The 19,287-nt window shown below is 39.2% G+C and overlaps 1 protein-coding gene across 11 annotated transcripts in view; it reads left to right on the top strand.

Annotated features, from left to right (window-relative positions):
* The window catches only part of TRPM3 (transient receptor potential cation channel subfamily M member 3), a 507,712-nt gene that overhangs the window by 340,125 nt on the left and 148,300 nt on the right, over positions 1–19,287 (top strand). For all 11 annotated transcript variants that reach the window (XM_036855282.1, XM_036855281.1, XM_036855285.1 and 8 more), the window contains one exon: positions 7,274–7,397. In XM_036855282.1, coding sequence (XP_036711177.1) covers positions 7,274–7,397 — 124 coding nt within the window. The remainder of the gene's footprint in view (positions 1–7,273; positions 7,398–19,287) is intronic.

Raw genomic sequence — 19,287 nt, 5'->3', positions numbered from 1 at the left:
AGAGTAGCCCCTGCTTGCCACACCTAGGGAAAGCCCGCGCGCAGCAACGAAGACCCAACGCAGCCAAAAAAATAAATAAAATAAAATTAATTAATTAAAAAAAAATTATAGCCTTTTCTATCCCATTCACAGACCTGCTCCATCCAAATTTTATAGAAATACTGCAGTTTTTCCCTCCTGCGTAGAATTGGTCTCCTCCAGCTAATTTGCATATTCAGTACCTTGCTTCAGCCCTGAGCTGGGCACAACGTTGGGATTCCCTGCAGGTGCGAAAGCCCCTGGGGTATTTAATAATAAGAAAAAACTGCTTATTATTGAACACCTACTACGTACCAAGAACAGTGCTAGGTGCTTTCTATACCTTATCTTTTTCCAAATACATCAACCTACAAAGACATATTCTACCCCCTTTCAACAGATAAGGAGATGGAGGCTTAAAGAGATTGAATAACCTGCCTCAGGTCCCTCAACTAGTAAATGAAAGAACTGGATTCCAACCAAAGGCACCATATCATAGTGCTTTAATTATAACATTCCATCTTCTATAGAAGATTGCAAAACTGACCTCACCCCTTCTATGTATGACATGGAATTAGTTGAAAAAATGTAGATGTATGTTGAGTTGATCTTTTTAATTTTAGTTTATTTTACTGTAGTATAGTTGCTTTACAATTTGTTTAAATTTCTACTGTACAGCAAAGTGATTTAGTTACATATATAATTCTTTTTCATATTCTTTTCCATTATAGTTTATCACAGTGAGTTGATTTTTATGTGATATAATTACTTCCATAAAAAAACAACAAGATCTATGTTAAGGAATTATCTTGATATCACTGAAATCCTTAAAGTCTTTAAACAGTTATTGAGCACTTTTATGGGCAAGACATTGCCCTCAGCATTATGGGGGAGACACAGTGAATATGCATCTCCTCCTGACGAGCTACAAAGCAATTCAAAAGGGGAAAACAGTCTCCAGAAGTAGAACCAAATATAGATTATTTAGTTTGGTGGCCAATTCATTTCTAAATACCCTTTGAGTTTAAAGAAAAACTAGAATATTTCTTAGAGATGGATCTGATTGAATAAAAAACGATCAAGAAAATCAGATTGTTGGGGGATGAGGGGCAAAACGCTGTGCCACTTCTCTCATTCTCCCAAAAAGGTTTGAAGTCCATCCCAGCATGAGGAGCAAAGGGGAATGGGGAAGACCACCTGGTTAGCTGCCACAAAGTAGCTAATGAGTAGGCAGCTACACATTCACTCAGTCAATCCACAGATATGCTTCTAGAACCAACAATGAACTATGTACTCTTCTAGAGCTTAGGTACAGGAAGTGTTAAGATGCATTCACTCCTTCAAGGAGTTCATAATCTACTGGAGGGAGACATACATGTAAATAAATAATTCCCATACAATATAATAGTAGTAATTAATATGTATCCAGTGCTATGGGAACATCAAGAGAGTGGTAATCAGAGACTTCCACACAGGAGGTGGACTTGGAGCTGAATTATGAATGATGAGCCTGAGTGACGGGATCAGATGTAGAGAGTATTTCAAGCAGCAGGTACAGCAAGTTCAAGGGCATAGAAGCATGCAAGAGTCGGGTGTGTTTGGGTGATAATAGCATTTTATAGAATATGTGTGAGAGAGTTGCAGGGGATGAGCCTAGCTGGGAGAGAGACCATGATAAGCCTTAAATGCCATATGCAAGTTGAGATGTTATCTTGCCCGTGATGGGAAGCTATTGCAGGGTTTTAAGAAGGATATGATAGAATCTTATTTGCCTTGTAAGAGAACCATTCAATCAACACTGTGGGGAATATAGTAGAGGACATAGAGAAGAAACCAATTAGTGATCTGTTGGTACCATTTGCATGAGTCACCTCTGCCTGATTTCTTGGCCCACAAAATTATCAACACAATAAATAAATACTGTTTTACATTGCTAAGGTTGGGGTGTGTTACCTATTAATAAATGACCAGAATATGTTGACACACAATCCTGTGAGTTCCTTGAGGCTAGGACTGAATAGTATTCATCTTTCTACCTCTAGCATAGTGCCTGGCACATAGTAAACACAATATTGTTTGTTGAATGAATGAGTGAATGTTTAGGTGCTGCCTGCATGGGATGTTTGCAAGGCTCCATTATAATTAAACCTCCAAATCTAAGTATCTCTGTCTCAAATGTAAGAAAGAATGGTGATCTCTGACCTCTCTGAAGTCAGAAAGTTATTTCTCCGACTGCATACCTGGCGAGCCCAGTGGTATAAGGATTGGAGTTTCCTTATACCGCTGGGCTCTTCAGGTATGCAGAGCACTGTTGACCCCAGGGGAGAGCTCTGCATTACACACAGAGGCCCTGGCCACTGGTTGTGCTACTTGACAAGAAGGGCTGGTCAGTGATGCTTTCCTAAGGAGCATTGTAGGACTGAGCTCTAATAATAGCAAATGTTTACATAGGACTTGCTGTGTGTCAGGCACTTTTCTAAGCATTTTGCAAAGATTAATCCATTTAACATTCACAAGTCTATAAGTACTATTATAATTCCTATTTTACATATACAAAAAATATGACTTGGAAATACTAAGTAATTTGCACAAGATCACACAGCTAGAAGTGACAGTTGAACTCCAGACATCCAGGCCCTGGTGACCATGATGCTTTTATTCATGATGCTCTCCTGCCTCTCTGGGAAGAATCATGCTGTTACTTGTGACCTCAGCCATTTGGGAAGAACTGATAACTTCTACTAAGGAAGAAAGAGAAGGAGAAATGGAAGAGAAGAAAAGAAAAATACCAGTCTCTGTGACCTTAGACAAGACATGTAAACTTTCTGTGCCCTAATGTTGTATTTAGTAATTTGGTTTCAAGCAAATGATAAAATTTCTTTTTTTTAGACCATTAGAGATTCCATGGGAAATGATGTTTTGTAAGTACCAAACAGTGGTATTATTAACAGTTGTTTTTATTTATACAAGTAAAATTTTCTCCCATTGTATCTGAATAGGTTAATAGAGAGTGTCTGTGGGGGCATAAGAAGGGCCCCTCTCCTCAAAAGCCCTTAGCCTAAGCCTAGCTGTTTGAGTCCCATTGAATTCTGAACGCGTTTTCCAATTTTTAAATCTAGGAACAAAACTCTGATATTGCAGGTAAATTCATTTTGAGAAAAATATGTACATGTGGGTTGAATTGCCAGCATTTGAACAGAATATTAGTAGCAAACTGTGGGAAGTTTTGTTGGTTACTCTGAGCACTGGATGAAACTGACCTATTTCAGATAACTCTGTGACTCATCTGAAAAGCTTCAGATCACAAGTACAGCATTTAAATGGAGACACAAATGCTGTAGTGTAGAGATTTTCCTCACTTCAGTGACTACACTTCCTAATCAGAAAACCTTCTAATTTGAGGTGTACCAAAAATAGCATTGGTACATATGGAACCACAAATTAACAGTTTCCATAAATAGGCACCCCTTTGTCAAAGACCCAATTCTAAAACTAAAATTTTACATAATACTATGACCATGTTTTGGTGTCAAGAAATTTTTAGTCACTATTCTAGTGCCATAAAAAGAAATCTAAAATGAGCTTATTTCTATTTTTTGCTCATGATTAAATATAACAGTCAAGATTTTTAAATCATTCCAGTGTTGTACAGAAAAAAATATGTGAAGAGCTAGGAAAGTAATAATTTCAAGAAAGTAGGCCTCCCAGTATCATAAGGAGTATAGTCACAAAATAAGAAAGGTGCGGTGGAGAAGACAGAGTAAGAATTTGTGCCAAATGGAAATCATCTAGGTCAGCATAGAAAATACTTGTGGAAAATTAGAAGCAAATGTAATCTTCAGTGTACTAAATGCACTTTGTCGTTGTCCTCATTTACCAGTTTCCCCTTATCTTCTCCAAACGTGTCTGATTTCCTTCAGATATTTTCCATGTAACTAAAACGAAAAGCAATTTCCTACAACACATACATGCAAATGTCTACCTCCAGTGCAGATGAGTAGGAAAGTGAAAGGCATATTTATAGATTACAATCAGGAAAAGCAACACCATGGAAGGAAGGCTGAATTCAATAGACCCAACTGAAGCACTAAGATGATCAAGCTTTGTGACTTTGCACACATCATTTCACCTCTTTGGGCCACAGTCTCCTCTTCTGCAAAATGGAATGAATACCTGCTTTTCTCACAGACTGTTATGAAGAGCAAATGAGATTATCTCTGTGAAGCCCATTGTGTGTCATAAACACTGCTGCACTATGAACACATCAAACCATTATACAGTATCTTTTTAAAAACAATATTATTAAACTCTCTGCAAAGAGTATGGGACCTAAAACCTGTCATTTCTCTGTCAAAAGGGGGGATTTGTAAGTGTTTGTGAGCTGTGAAAGGCAAAGAAGCATCAAAAATGAAATTTTCCTCTTGATGCAATCAGAAGGACAGAAAAAGAAGTAAACCAGGAATAACAGTTATTTAATGTTTAATGAGTATAACCTAATGCTTTGAAAGGACCAAATCACCTTTGTTCAACCTAAATTCATCTCAGCTCCAAAAGAGACAGTTTTCCTACACTCTGGAAAACACCAACCTAGAGAATTCTTGTACTTCTAGAAGTAGAATCCATGGTTTTTGTTGCTAAATGATTTAACCAAGGCCACAATTTCAGTCAGTTGCATAATTGGACTAAAAAGTATAAGATGCTTAGTGTCTTTCAGCTCTCCTAGCCACTGAAGCCCACAATCAGCTAAGTTGTACATCATTTCTGAATTTTTACAAAGTGACAGACTGGGTACAAGTGACAGACAGATCCCTCAAACAGTTAATGACCTCAGGGAACTGGGATTTCATTACAGATGGTTGGCAATAGAAAACAAATTTTGAGTTGTCAAAATTAAACACCTGCAGATGAATGATTGGATCTATCAAGTGGCTAATCAGAGAGTCTTTTCTGTTGTTAATCATGTACAACCTTTATGTACACTTGATATTGCAAAAACCTCTAGACTGTCAAGTAGACACATGCCCAGGTATGAGTGCTCATGTCTTGACTCTTACAGAAAATTAATTGGCAACACAAATGTAATCATGTTACTCTCCAACTTAAATCCTTCAATGGTTCTCCTTGCCTGGGGGATAAAATCCAAAATTTCTAACACAGTCTTGAAAATTTCCCATGATCTTGCCCTTGCTTACCCCTTCTGCAGCCTCATCTTGTTCCATTCTTTCTTTTGCTCTCTGTGCTCTAGCCATACTGGCCTTCTTTATTTTCTCCAAACTAGGCCTATTCATGCTGTTTTGTTTGCCAAATATGCTCTTACCGAGGCCCCAGCCCCATCCCCATCCCACCCGCTTCAAGTGCTAATGCTCCTCCATTCTTCAAGTCTCAGATAAAAGAGCACTTCCTCAAAGAAGTCTGCCCTGAACCCCTTAGATTAGATTGTATTCAACTGTCACAAGCTTCTCTACTTCTTGACCACTGTAAATTATAGTTGAATTGCTGGATCGTGTCTTTCTATTCCACTGGTGTGTAAGCCCATCGAAGGCTGTGAGTGTGTATATCTCATCTATCCCTGTAGCCCTGGCATGCACCACAGTGTCTGGCACTAAATAGACATCACTAAGCAATTGCTGAATGAATGAATGAATGGATGGTTTCAGAGTGGTTCACAACTAAGAGTACAGAGTCCTCCAGAATAATTCAGTAATCTTGAGAGGATTTGGTATCATTTTTCAACTTTATCTGGATCATTCTCTTTTTCTGAATGTATATGTTCATGATATAAATCTTCCTGGAGGGCCAAAAGGGTAACCCAACCCTCCATCAAGGTGAGTGACATTCTAGGATCCTTGGTATAATTCTATCATGGGGAGTGCACCTGCCTCAAAGTAGGGCCACCATAATATGCAGCCTCGTGGGTCTAGGTGAATCTTCACACAGTCCTGGGGCACAGCAGGTCAGTGATATGAAGACATTCTCAAGCCTCTCATCTTGCTTTCTTTTAAGAAACAAAATTTGTCCTGCTTTCATGTAAAGGAAATTTTATAATTTCCTGCTCAAGTAGCCACAGTGATGAAGAGAGGCAGTGGTGTATTGCGAGGTGTAATACGAGGCAGCATGGTGTAGTGGAAAGGGCACTGGACAAGGAATCAGAAGAACTAGGTTCTGGTTTTGACTGTGCCACTTGTTTTCTGAGTGACCTTAAGCATCTGGCTCTTTCTGGCTAAAATATCCTTCCCTTTTGAATTGGACAGATCTCTTGTCTATCAAGTTTCTGTAGGCACCAAATGAGATAATAATTATAGTATACTACTTTATCTAGGAGTTGTTGGTACTTCTTCATATGTGAAGGCAATTTGTAAACTGTAAAATACTAGGCAAATTATGATAATTTTGTCATTAGTCCTTAAGAGCAGTTTTATCTTCCTGATTTTGAATAGTATCTATTAATACAAAGTGAATTTTCATTCCTGCTATTTGATGGCTGATAGAGATAGACCAGTTCTCACCAGGCTAGTGATAAAGGAGTTAAAATTAATTGTGATTCGTCCATATGCAAGAGATAATTGAGCTTTAACTTGATATGATGCACCTTCCTTGTTTTAATTCACTCCTGTATAATACGAAAACTATCTTTAAATAAAGTAGTCAATATAATACCTCTTTATGGGTCAGACTCTTGTTGGCAAACAACACAGCAAAAGTTCAGCATAAATAGTGAGGACCTGAATTGTGGGCCAGATCAGCTACTACCTTCATGGAATGATTTTAGAGGAAACATAAGTCCTATTTCTCCTCATTGATACTCAGCAATCCCTTACTGAGACAAAATTTTTCTTTCCACAGTTAGACATGAAGCTGAAATTTAAATCTCCTTCAAATTAGTAATATATTAATAGTAAATTTTTACCAAGATGCAAAGGATTAATTGAAGGTATTTTTTTGATAACAGCACTTGAGCAAAAGGGCATTAGACATATGCCATATAAAAGAAAAAAGAGAGAGCCAAAAAAGAACTAAATCCATCTTCTTCCTTTACTCATTTAGGTACTGAGATGTTGAAATGGATTTATTTTTAAATGTACTTTTTTAAAAAAAATTATCACAATCAAAATAACTGCTATGGAAAAAAAATATGGGAAGAAATAACTCCTATCTAAAGTAAATCCTCATAACGCTTTCTCATGTTCTATGTTTGTCAGAAATATGTACTAAATAGGAGCTGAGTTAACCCGCTTTCAACATTTTTTCACTGCAGACTTATAAACGAATCTTTGAGGGACCAGCTGTTGGTGACCATCCAGAAGACTTTCACATACACTCGGACCCAGGCTCAGCACCTGTTCATCATCCTCATGGAGTGCATGAAGAAGAAGGAATTGGTAGGTAACAGTGTGTCCGCGGGTGGCAGAGACCTCCCCACATTCCCTCTGTGTGTTTAACCATTTTCTTGAATCACACACCCGCTGTTTCTCCTTTCTGGCCAAGCTCACAACCATCCTCAGCCTCCACTGGCCCCTGTAGCTTCCTCCCTTCAGTAGCTAAGAAACTTTTCTGCCTGGATCTAATGAAGTGTGGGCAGCAGGGTTCTAGCATCATTTGCTATTGAAGCTCACCTGAATGCTCCGATTGCCTCAACCCAATGAGGTGAAGAGAACACGGGTTTCGTCTTGGAAAATGCTTCAGTTGATACTCTCTTAGGTTTGGAGTTTCACTTGACTTGTGAGTCGTGACTCACTGATGTGCTTAGTATCAATGATCTTAGTGACACAGGGTCCAGGCTAATCTGTTCATCTGTACAGGTGGAAAATGGAGAAACGTAGCCAAGGAAGGGTGGGAATTTCTGTAATTTCCGAAGTGTCCTTCAATAACTACTGAAACATTTCTTACATCTGGGGAAAATGTCTTAGAAGTGTGTCAGCACAGAGACCTTCTGTTAGGGTGCACAGAAATAACCTGAGCTAACATTGAAGGAGTAGGCAGAGTGCCAGATCTTTCCATATATTAGCTCACGTGATCTTGGCAACTGTCCCAATGTGAGAGGTACAGTAGTTATCCTCACCTTACAGAAACCCAAAGTCACCTGATGAGTAAATCAGGAACTAGACTAAAAAGCATTGGTACTTCATCTCTGTGGGAAGTATTTTTATTCAGAAATTGTCTCATTGAAGCACATGTAGTGAATCGCCCACTCTGGGTCGATTTGAGGTGGGCCCCAGTGAGAGGAGACTATTCTCAAAGGCCACGTGAGCCCACCTGCTGATGCGGAGGCAAAGGAGCAGTTCAGACCTGAGGAGCAGCCTCACTCAGGCTTTGACGATCTCCAAGTCTGCGTAGGCATCCTGGAATGATTATCTCCGGAGACATAGGGCGGCACTGCTCCTCCAGAGGGGCACCAGGGCCAGACCCTAAAAGGCTCAACCACAGGGAGGTAGGTGGTGAGGAGAAGAACTAGAGAGAGCTGCCTGCAGCCTGCTCCCCACTAGACTATAGCTCCCTGGGCCCGGGCTGGAACTGTCTTGCTCACGATGGTGTCCCTATGTATGTGACAGTGGCTGGCACGCACAGGTGCTCACTGAGGCTGCCAGGAGGGAGGGAAGGAGGCAATTTCTGAGTTTAAGGAACTAAATATTTAGGAAAAAAAAGATTTGATTCAAATAAACAAGATCCAACTCCAGAAAGCATCACACAGCCTTTGTGAAAAGCCTTTCAGCAGCTTCTAGGTTTGGGATGAGAGAGAGGAGTGAGGTGAGGAGAATGGGACAACACCTCTAATCCTTGAGTATCCAACCTAAGTAGTCTGGCCGCCCTGCAGAGGGAAGCCCACGTGCAGACTGGATTCACAGTCATGACTGCTGGTGTCCCAGCAGAGCCTCTGTCAATCCTGAAAGTGCCACTGGCGTCCTCCCATCTCGGAGGCAGTTAGCTCACAGCATTTCAGCCCGTGTGCTTCCTGCACTCCCAAGGAGGGCATGAAACTGAGTTTCTGCATGCTTGCAGCAGGGATTTTCTCCTAACTGAGGATTAATGATTTTCCAACGCTAAGGCCAATGACTGTGAAAGTTTACCAGAACTATGCATTTCAGCAGTCCTGCAAGTTTCCTAGAAAGGCAGTCAGGCTCAAAATTCTAGGAACCAGTTAGAAGTCATAAAATCAAATGAGGTTGAATGTACTTTTCTGGGTATGTTATAGGGCTGTTCCCTGGGATTCTTTCTGTCTGATAATTATCTTGTTGCTTAATCATGGCCCCTGCTGTAAGGTCAGCTGCATTTTCACGCGAGATATTTATTCTAAGAAACGTAAGGTATCCCTAGATCTAGGCTAAGGACATGTGATCTTAACAAGCAGTAAATTGTCCTGATTTCCATCCACATCTGGACAGAAATTAGGATTTTTTAAATCATAAATGTAATTAAAATAATTTCCATTTTTGAAGGACTATGTGTGTGGACAGTACTAGATGCTTTAGAAAGGAGGTGGAAGGAGGTAGGCATTATTCTTCTCCTTTTGAAAGAAACAGGGGAGGGAACTGAGGCTGGGGAGGTGAGGAGATAGGCGCACAGCCAGGAAGAGCCACACCAGGTCTGTCCTGCTGCAGAGCCCAGGTATCTTTTCCATGCCGCCTGGCTTAGCACACACAACAGCATTGCACAGGGAGCCCCTCTTCACTTTTACATCCTTCAAGTTGCTTTTTTTTTTTTTCTTTTCTCAATTAGGTAGTCTAGAGTTTTTATTCCCCCATTGGAGATTTAATCCATCAAGTATTAGGTACAGAGTTTCTTTGCAACTTTTTTTTAAATTGAAGTACAGTTGATTTCCAATGTTTCAGGTGTACAGCAAAATGATTCAGTTTTATATATATATAAAGAATTTTCAGATTCTTTTCCATTATAGGTTATTACAAGATATTGAATATAGTTCCCTGTGCTATACAGTAGGTCCTTGTTGGTTATCTATTTTATATATAGTAGTGTATATCTGTTAGTCCCAAATCGCTAATTTATCCCTCCTCCCCTTTCCTCTTTGGTAACCGTAAGTTTGTTTTCTATGTCTGTGAGTCTATGTTGTTTTTAAATAAGTTCCTTTATATCATTTTTTTAGATTCCACATATAAGTGATAGCATATGATATTGGTCTTCCTCTGTCTGACCTACTTCACTTAGTATGTTATTCTCTAGGTCCATCCATGTTGCTGCAAATGGCATTATTTCTTTCTTTTTTTATGGCTGAGCAATATTCCGTTGTGTGTGTATGTATGTATGTATATATATATATATATATATATATATATATATATATATATATATACCACATCTTCTTTATCCATTCATCTGTCGATGGACATTTAGGTTGCTTCCATGTCTTGGCTATTATAAATAATGCTGCTATGAACATTGGGGCGCATGTGTCTTTTTGAATTAGTGTTTTTGTCTTTTCTGGGTATATATGCCCAGGAGTGGGATTGGTAGATCATGTGGTAACTCTATTTTTAGTTTTTTAAGGAAACTCCATACTGTTCTCCATAGTGGCTGCAACAGTTTACATTTCCACCAATAGTGAAGGAAGGTTCCTCTTCAAGTTTCTTTTGATTTCCTTTACAAATGAAGTGGGATGTCATATCCTGAGGCCAACCTAACCATTCATTGCCAAGTTCAACTTAGGGATTTGGTTCTAGAGCTGATCGTACATCTTTCTCATCCCAGCATCCTATTAACTATGTCATAAAAATCTGCACTATAGATGCTTGTGAAACCCAGGCCTCTGGGCTGTGTGGCCTTATGGAAAATATGCACTGATGGGCCCTTTGTGTGAGTACTTTCTACTAACTTCATATTGTTCTTGAAGAAATTCACTTCTCCTCTGCTTACTTCCCAACTTGGGTCAAAACACCTGAAATCCTGTCATCTTCTGAGAAGATATATCCCTCTAGACACCAAGCCATGAGCTAAATTCCATCATTGTTATTCAGGAAAAAAATAAAAATAAAGCAATAAAAACTGTCCACAGCCAGTATAGTAATTTGGGGGCAAATGTAAGGGATCAGTGGCCCTCCACCTCCTTCCTCTCAAGAGGGATCTGGTCATAAAGAACATCAGGACAGGAAAAGTGGCATAGCATACTCTGAGGCTGATTGCGTGTGTAGAAACCATAGAGCCTTTTAGTTCCAGAGGACAGTGCCACCTCCTGCCTCTTGGAGCTCCTGCCTGCCCTCCGAGCTCCTGCAGAAGCCTCCCCCCATCACCACTTCCAACCCACCAGTCCCAGGCTGGGCAGTACCTGTGCTCCTGACACTCTGTAGTGATGGGGTACTGGTCAGACTCAGCAATGTAAGCCCCATGGTACGTGTGGCCCTAAACAAGTCATGGTGGAGGATGGCACCCACCTGGCTCCTAGTTCACTACTTCCATTTACACACTGATGGCTCCTCTAATTTGCTACCCTTCTCTCCCAGCCGTTGGACCTCCTAGGGGCCAGTGCTGTTCATTTGGCCACCACTTCCCAGTCACACCTGAGGATCATGTCTCCACTCAAAACTGATGCTGCTCTAAAATCCAAGACTTTAAATTCCATTCTCACCTCCAAATACAGTCACCCTCCCCTCCCCCCACCACCATCACTTTATTCATATCAAACTTGAATGCCAAGCTTTTCCATAATTTGCTAGTCTGAGATCAAATTCTTGAGATCATCCATGTGGAAGCATATTTTAAAGTGTGGTTTTCTTTGTCCGCCTAGTTGAGAGTCCAAGCCATCACTCCCAAAGCTGAGTCATTGGTTCTAATTCAGTTAGGTCTTCAGTCACACTGGGCAATCTCTTTATTCATCTCTAGTCAATTCAGGATGTACAGGAATGAAGATAAACTGATTTTTTAAAGACATCAGATGTCAAGAATCTACCAAGGATGTCTACAGGTATAGAGAAGAGGTAGTTTGGGGAGAATTGGAGGGGACCTGGTACCCACCTTTCTTTGGAAAATGATGGACACATGCAACCTGAGAAGCTAAATTTAAGGAATAGGTCACTATTATGTCCTAGCAGCTGAAGCTATAGCATCTCAATATCATCACATTCTCACTTGGGTAGGGCACCTTAAGGCAAGGAAAAGCCAAGGACATAGAAATGTGCTAATGGAATAAACTGAAGCAAAGATATTAGGTCATCAGGTTTGTGTCCTTTTCAGTAACTTCTCTGTAGCATTTGATGCTGTTAACTCCTCTTCCCTCTTCCAAGTTACATTCCTGAGGAGTCAATGATATTAGACTCTGTAGATTCTGTTTCCTTGCCATTTCTCTTACAGTTCATTTATCTTTCTATTGCTAGTTCCCCTTCTTCCTCCCCATACTATAAAAAGATGTTTATCAAAGATCAGTTCTTGGCTCTTTCCCCTTTCATTCATTATTCTGACTTCAGTTATCATTTTGAGACAATTCCCAAATTACACATGTTAAGCCTTGTCTTCCTCCAGGCTTCTTCATTTCCAAAGTCCATGCTCTCAGACATTCCCTCATTCTTCCTTTCCTAACCTATCACTCTTCCCTATTAACATGGCTTCCCCTAATCCAGTGTCCCCCCAACAATCCATTTTATACACTGCAGAGGTTGTCAAACTTTTTTCTGTAAAGAGGCAGATGGTAAGTATGTTAGGTTTTGTGTACTACATACAGTTCTGTCACATAATTTTTCTGTTTGTTTGCTTATTTGTTTTTAAACCACCCTTTAAAATATAAAAACCATTCTCATCTTCCTGGCCACAGAAAAACAGGCCATGGACCAAATTTGACCCACAAGCTGTGGTTTGCTGACCCCTGCTATATAGTAATGCCAGATACTCTTGCTGGAGCAGAGAACCAATCACATCAGTCATTTGAATATGAAGTATAACGTTTTGCCTATAGTTCCAGTCTTACATTCCATCACTTTTTTATGGACCCCTTACACTAACCAAACTAATCTTCTTGCAGTCATTTTTTTATTTCCTACTTCCCTGAATTTGTTCAAGTTTAGAACCCTCTCTTTAGCCGTAACCAGTTGCCAAACACATGCAAATACACATGCATGTACATGCACACGTGCACACACACACCTAGAAGACACCTCACTCCTTTATTTGTAACTCTCTTGTGGTACTTATCGTTTATACCTTAAGTTATTTATGTGTATCTCTAACTTCCCATGTAAACTCTTAAGAGCAGAATCTCTGTCCAATTCGTTATTCTCACTCATCCCTAGTTGTACTTAGTAGCATAGCATATATGTAGCAGATGCTCAATAAATCTTTGTTTAATGGATGAGTGAGTGAATGAATGAATTCAGATAAATATACATTAAGGCAGAAAGATACATATTCAGTATCCATAAATTGCCCTAGAATTTTCATTAACACAGCAGCATGTCTCCTTAGGGCGTCGTAGATTTGGTTTATGGACGTAGATTTGATTCAGGGCCATCTGCTTAAGTTGCTCTACCTATGGGAGGTATCCCAATGCAGTGGTTATGAGGAGCAAGCTGTAGAAGCAGACAAGTCTGGATTCTAATTCTGGCTTCAGCACTCAAGAGACTTAACTTCCATTAAGCCCCAGGGCCCTCAGCTTTTAAAGAGAGTGATAATAATACCTATGTGTTCCAGGATCTGCCACATTTAGAGCTTCTTCCTTACTGGTACAGATTATGCTTTGATTCTTTTTTTTCTAACCACAATGAGACAAATGTCACAATACCAAAAGATTAAAACTGGCACGAGGATTTCACATGCCCTATTCTATGCCCTACCAAGTCCAAGGCCAAGCAGTACCCAGACGTCACTCACATGGCTTCTTGTCCTCTGCTTGATGGTCCCAGGCTCCAGAGCTGATGAATATCCGCTAGACACTGGGGAAGGCAACAGAGGGGTGTTTTCTGTGCCTTACAGGTGAGTCTTTGGAGGCCCAACTCTGCTACCTTCCAATGCAGGGAGATGTATTACTTTTATGAGGGCATATGTAAAGCATATGCTGATGTCCCATCACAACTCTCTAACCACATTTGGGAAACTGAGAGACAACTCTCTACTTGTCATTTCATAGATTCATAAAAACCAAGCCAGCATGACTTCTAAACAAACAGGTTTCCTCTCCTTTCACAGATGGGTATCCTATATCTGAGGAAGAACCACAAAGTGCAAGATGTTCCTTGCTTAGAAAAATAGATGTTTGTAAGACTCTTAATACCATAGGTAGGAGCAGTTAGTGTACCTTGACGCATTGATATCTTAGCATCATGTAGGAGATATTCCTGAAGATCCCAGTTACCCCTCCACCACCCTGGGATGCTGGGAGAGTTGTGCAAAGAATGTTGGCACAGTTTGTGGCTCCTAGGAAATACTCAACAACCTCAGCTATCATTACTGTTATACAAGTCACTACAGATGCTAATTAGAGTACAAGTACAGATACCTGCTCTTACCCTTGTTTTTTCCGTAGTCCTATTGATAGTTATAATTGTTACTGGGGCACAGTTTGACTTGAGTCACTTGTCATCCATCTTCATGTTCCGTCTTCCTTCCTTGCTCATCACCATGGACAGAGAGGACAGACAAGAGGAAACATATTTATATGTAAACTCCCATGTGATAGGAGAGGAGTGAGCCTGCGCCTTCCCTGTTTAACACCAATGGCCAAACAAGTGCAGTAGATCTCATGTGGTCATGAAGGGAATAAAAACCTCTTAGAGCTGAAGAAAGGCTTTTTAGGCCAAACGGCTGAAAGTCATAAAGTCAGGTATCAAGTTTAGAAAACAGTTCTCTCTAACACAGTGTATGGGGAGAAATAGAAATGCTCTTTGAGATCAATGCTGAATTGTACCTAGCTCCTTTTAATTTCATTTGACTATCATCGTAACAATTTAAATCCAAACGTCTTAAATGAGATGGAAAGAGGATAGAGGAGAAATATTGTTCCATTAAAAATGTTTCCATATTAGTTCTCAAAACACACTGAGTTACTGATTAATTTTTGGAAGTTCTGAAACTCTTTTAGGTGATAGAATATCACTATTCTAGGAATAAGGATGATGAAGGCTTTGGAGTCAGTTTGCCTGGCTTCAAATCCCAGATCTGTCATTTAATACTTGGCATTAGCAAGTTATTTAATCTCTTTAGTTTTCTCCTCCAGAAAGTTGAGATAATAATAATGTTTATGTTATGGGGTTAATTATAAGGATTAAATGAGTTAATATATGTAAAGAACATAATAAGCATTCAATAAATACTTTTATTGTAACAGTGATGATGATGTCTATATAGCACTTTATCTTTAACAAAGACAATTTTCTTGTCATGTTATTTGATACTACAATCAACCTTGCTAAGGTCAGTATTAGAATCTCCATTTTACAGAGAGAAACCAAGACTCAAAGACTTAAGTGACAGGCCCAACGTCATGTAGCTTAGTCAGTGGCCACCCCAAGACTTGAACCAAGAACATCTTTCTGCAAGTCCTCTGCTCTTTCCACCATATTTCAGCTGATTCTATATTCAAAATATCAGGTATGACCAAGTTAAAATGACTTTAAAGTAGGAGCCAGTTTTCTCTTTCATTCCTAGAATAATCTGAACAAATATTTATTAGATTTTTAGAGTCCTGGAAGGAAAAAAAAGAATACATTGTTGGTTGATATTCCTGGAATGCCCTCTGCCCCTGTAGCCATTATATTCCTACAAGGAAAATGTAAGTACAATGTCCAAATCACTTGAAATTTCTACATCAAGGGCAAAGTGAAATTATTCTTTTCCAGCATAATACCTTAATCAGACCAACTAGAAGTCCCAATTAGTGATCAACTCTCCTATGTCTTCTCACAAAATATTCATTGAAATAAAAAAGAAATTTGAAGGAAATGTCATTTACACAATTCCTTGCCAAGACAGCTGATCATAACACCTTTCATTTAATGATGTATAATAACACTTTATAATAGACAAAGTTCTGTTGCACTCCTTGTGTCATTTGAGCTGCACAACAGTGGGACAAGAATCATGTCTATTTTTCAACTAACCAGAAAAATTAAACAAACTGGGAAAGACCAGAGAAGTATACAGAAAATGGCCATCTGATTTTCAACCCCACTATGCAGGTCTCACATTCTCTCTCATAACCAATAAAAGTGCATAGAATTTTAATGCTTCTGACTTTTTTCAACCATATTCATTAAATATTAGTAGATTAAGGCAAAGGGAAAATATAGCAAGCATTAAAATATAAATAATTAAATATAAATAATGCCCAAAAATAAACATATTATTGTATTATTTTATTCCTTTAGGAGCTGACTTACTAAATGGTTTACATGACAATTGGTTTGAGTTCCAACTCTAGGAAGACTCCATCTCACCTCCAGTCTGCATTTTCCCTCTGCCTCCCTGGTCCAGGGTCTCATCATGTTCACCTAGACCATTGGTGTCTGCTTGGTCTCAGCACCACCAGGCTCTCCATTCCAACTGACACTAAACTGCTGAAGGATTCCTTTTACAGAGCATCTCTCATAACATAACCTCCCACCCACTCAGAAGTCCCCATCGCACTCTCTAGTGTTTCCCAAAGTGAAGAATACCTACTGCTGATTGCATGAGATCATTTCAGGTAGAATGCAAATTCATATTTTTATTTTAGGAGATACAGTTTTTTGCATATGTATTTGAAATGATTACAATAAAATGCAAAATATAAGTGTATATTAAGCCTTTAAAAATATAAGTTTTAAAGGGGAATCAGTTTAAAAAAAGATCTAATTGTCATGTTGGGATATAGATATGGCAAAAAGATGAAGATTGTACAAGGGTGACTGTAGGCTGGAACATACTGGCTTTCAGAATTAAGTTGCAGTTTCTTAACCTAGCATTCAAGATCCTCCGTGATCCAGATCTAGTCCTCCTTTCCAGTCACAACTACCAGTACTACTACTCTTGTCCCTTATACTCTAGCCTCTCCATACCTAATTTTCTTTGAGGAAAAAGACTATGCCTTATACATCTTTCTGTATTTTGTGCAAGCTCTTGAATCCTCTCTCAAATGTTAAATGCAGTAGGCTCTACAAGCACCAGGATGGATTCTTCACCCCTACCCTACAGCCTATTCCCAAATAGGAATTTTACTGTTGTTAATAGAAATACATGGGCTAGCGTTTTCCCTGAATTCAATAGGCTAACAATTCTTAGCCTGGTGTTCAAGAACAACTAGAAGTCTCTAGGGAGTTCTGTGAATCCCCTGAAAATATACATAAGATTCTGTGTGTGTGTGTACGCATTTCATGGAAAGAATGCATTCAATTCTCAGATTCCCCAAGGTACAAATAACCCCAAAGAGTTAAGAACCACTATATTAGAGACCTCTCCATGGCAGCAACCACATTAGAATCATGGGAGCCATAAACATTGTCTCACATTCCTTTTAGTTCCTCAGAGATATCCCATTTGGATAAACATTTAAACTCTGAGCAATTTTTAAATGTGTGAACCTCCACATTTCTCAATAAGAGTTTTGTACACGTAATTTCTTCCATGCAAAACAGTCAATCATGCATCTCAGGAAGTCATCAGCTTATAAATGGGCTGTGATCCAAGGATCTATTTACAACCCAGAATCCATTTTCTCATAAAGAAATGTAAATAATTTAGCAAAATTCTGGTTTGCTATGAAGAGTCTGAGAGCAAGAAACCAAGAAATGTAGTAGGAAAGAAGGAAAAGATTGTCATTCCCTTCTTTGGGACATCCCCATCTTGTTCCTCCAGTGTTACCCATCTCCCACCTCCTACAATTCCAAGTCCTCCCTGCAGAGCATCTTGTCTGGGAACCTGGAATCCCAGCAGCAGGAGTGACAGCTCTTTGACCTCCATAACATACTTGAGCTTCCAATAGAGGAAACTTATTGAACCAAAGGAATTATTGATTAGGGGACTTTAAGGTAGTATAACAAATGAAGGGGGAAATACAGGTGGGAAGGGCAATGAAGAGGTAGGATGCTGAGTCTTTTTTGGAAATCTTCTGATGTCAACTGTCATATTCAAACCATTTCCAAACTCTGCTTCCTACAGCATCTTCATGATGGGTAAAGGCAAGGATAAAAAACATGCTGAATATGACAGACACCAGCCCACCCTTTCTCTGTTTTAAATTCATCTTAGTCTGTAACCCGTCTCCAGTAACAGTTCATTCAACTAAAGATCGTAGGACTAAAGTTTGAAAATCACTTCTTCAAAATAGGTGTTTCCCAGCTTATTCCCTTCTTCCACTTCTTTTTTTTCATAGCTCTTTTTTAAAAATTTTATTGAAATATAGTTGATTTACCATGTGTTAATTTCTGCTGTACAGCAAAGTCACTCAGTTATACATATTATATATATACTTTTTCATATTCTTTTTCATTATGGTTTATCACAGGATATAGCATATAGTTCCCTGTGCTATACAGTAGGTCCTTGTTGTTTATCCATACTATGTATACTAATTTGCATCTGCTAATCCCAAACTCCCAGTCTTTCCCTTCCCCACCTCACCTCCCCCTTGACAACCACAAGTCTGTTCTCTATGTCTGTGAGTCTGTATCTGTTTCGTAGATATGTTCATTTGTGTCGTATTTTAGATTTGACATGTAAGTGATATCATATGGTATTTGTCTTTCTCTTTCTGACTTAACTTCACTCAGTATGACAATCTCTAAGTCCATCCATGTTGCTTCAAATGGCATTATTTCATTTTTTTTATGGCTGAATAATATTCTATTGTATATATATACCACATCTTCTTTATCCATTAATCTGTTGATGGACACTTAGGTTGCTTCCATGTCTTGGCTATTGTAAATAGTGCTGCTATGAACATAGGGGTGCATATGTCTTTTCAAACTATAGTTTTGTCCAGGTATATGCCCGGGAGTGGGATTGCTGGATCAAATGGCAACTCTATTTTTAGTTTTTTGAAGACCCTCCATACTGTTTTCCATAGTGGCTGCACCAATTTATACTCCCACCAACAGTGTAAGACGCTTCCTCTACTTCTGATTCCACAATTTTACTCAAACATGTAAGTTTTGTTTTTTACCCACAGTGTTTGCAGGAGGAAGAGGGGAGTGGAGGGTTGGGGGGGGGGGAAATAAATGGGAAGGAGCTAGAGAGGCTATTTATATGCATGGATTATTTGTAAACCAGGTTTCTGAAACCAGATACTTTCTGCTTTCTCTTCCATGCTAATCAATGTGTATAAAATACCTTCTATCATTTGATCTCATTCACCCACAC

This window comes from Balaenoptera musculus, chromosome 6, assembly GCF_009873245.2.
Source record: "Balaenoptera musculus isolate JJ_BM4_2016_0621 chromosome 6, mBalMus1.pri.v3, whole genome shotgun sequence".
NCBI classification, from domain to species: domain Eukaryota; kingdom Metazoa; phylum Chordata; class Mammalia; order Artiodactyla; family Balaenopteridae; genus Balaenoptera; species Balaenoptera musculus.
This window is presented reverse-complemented; position numbering and strand designations above follow the sequence as displayed.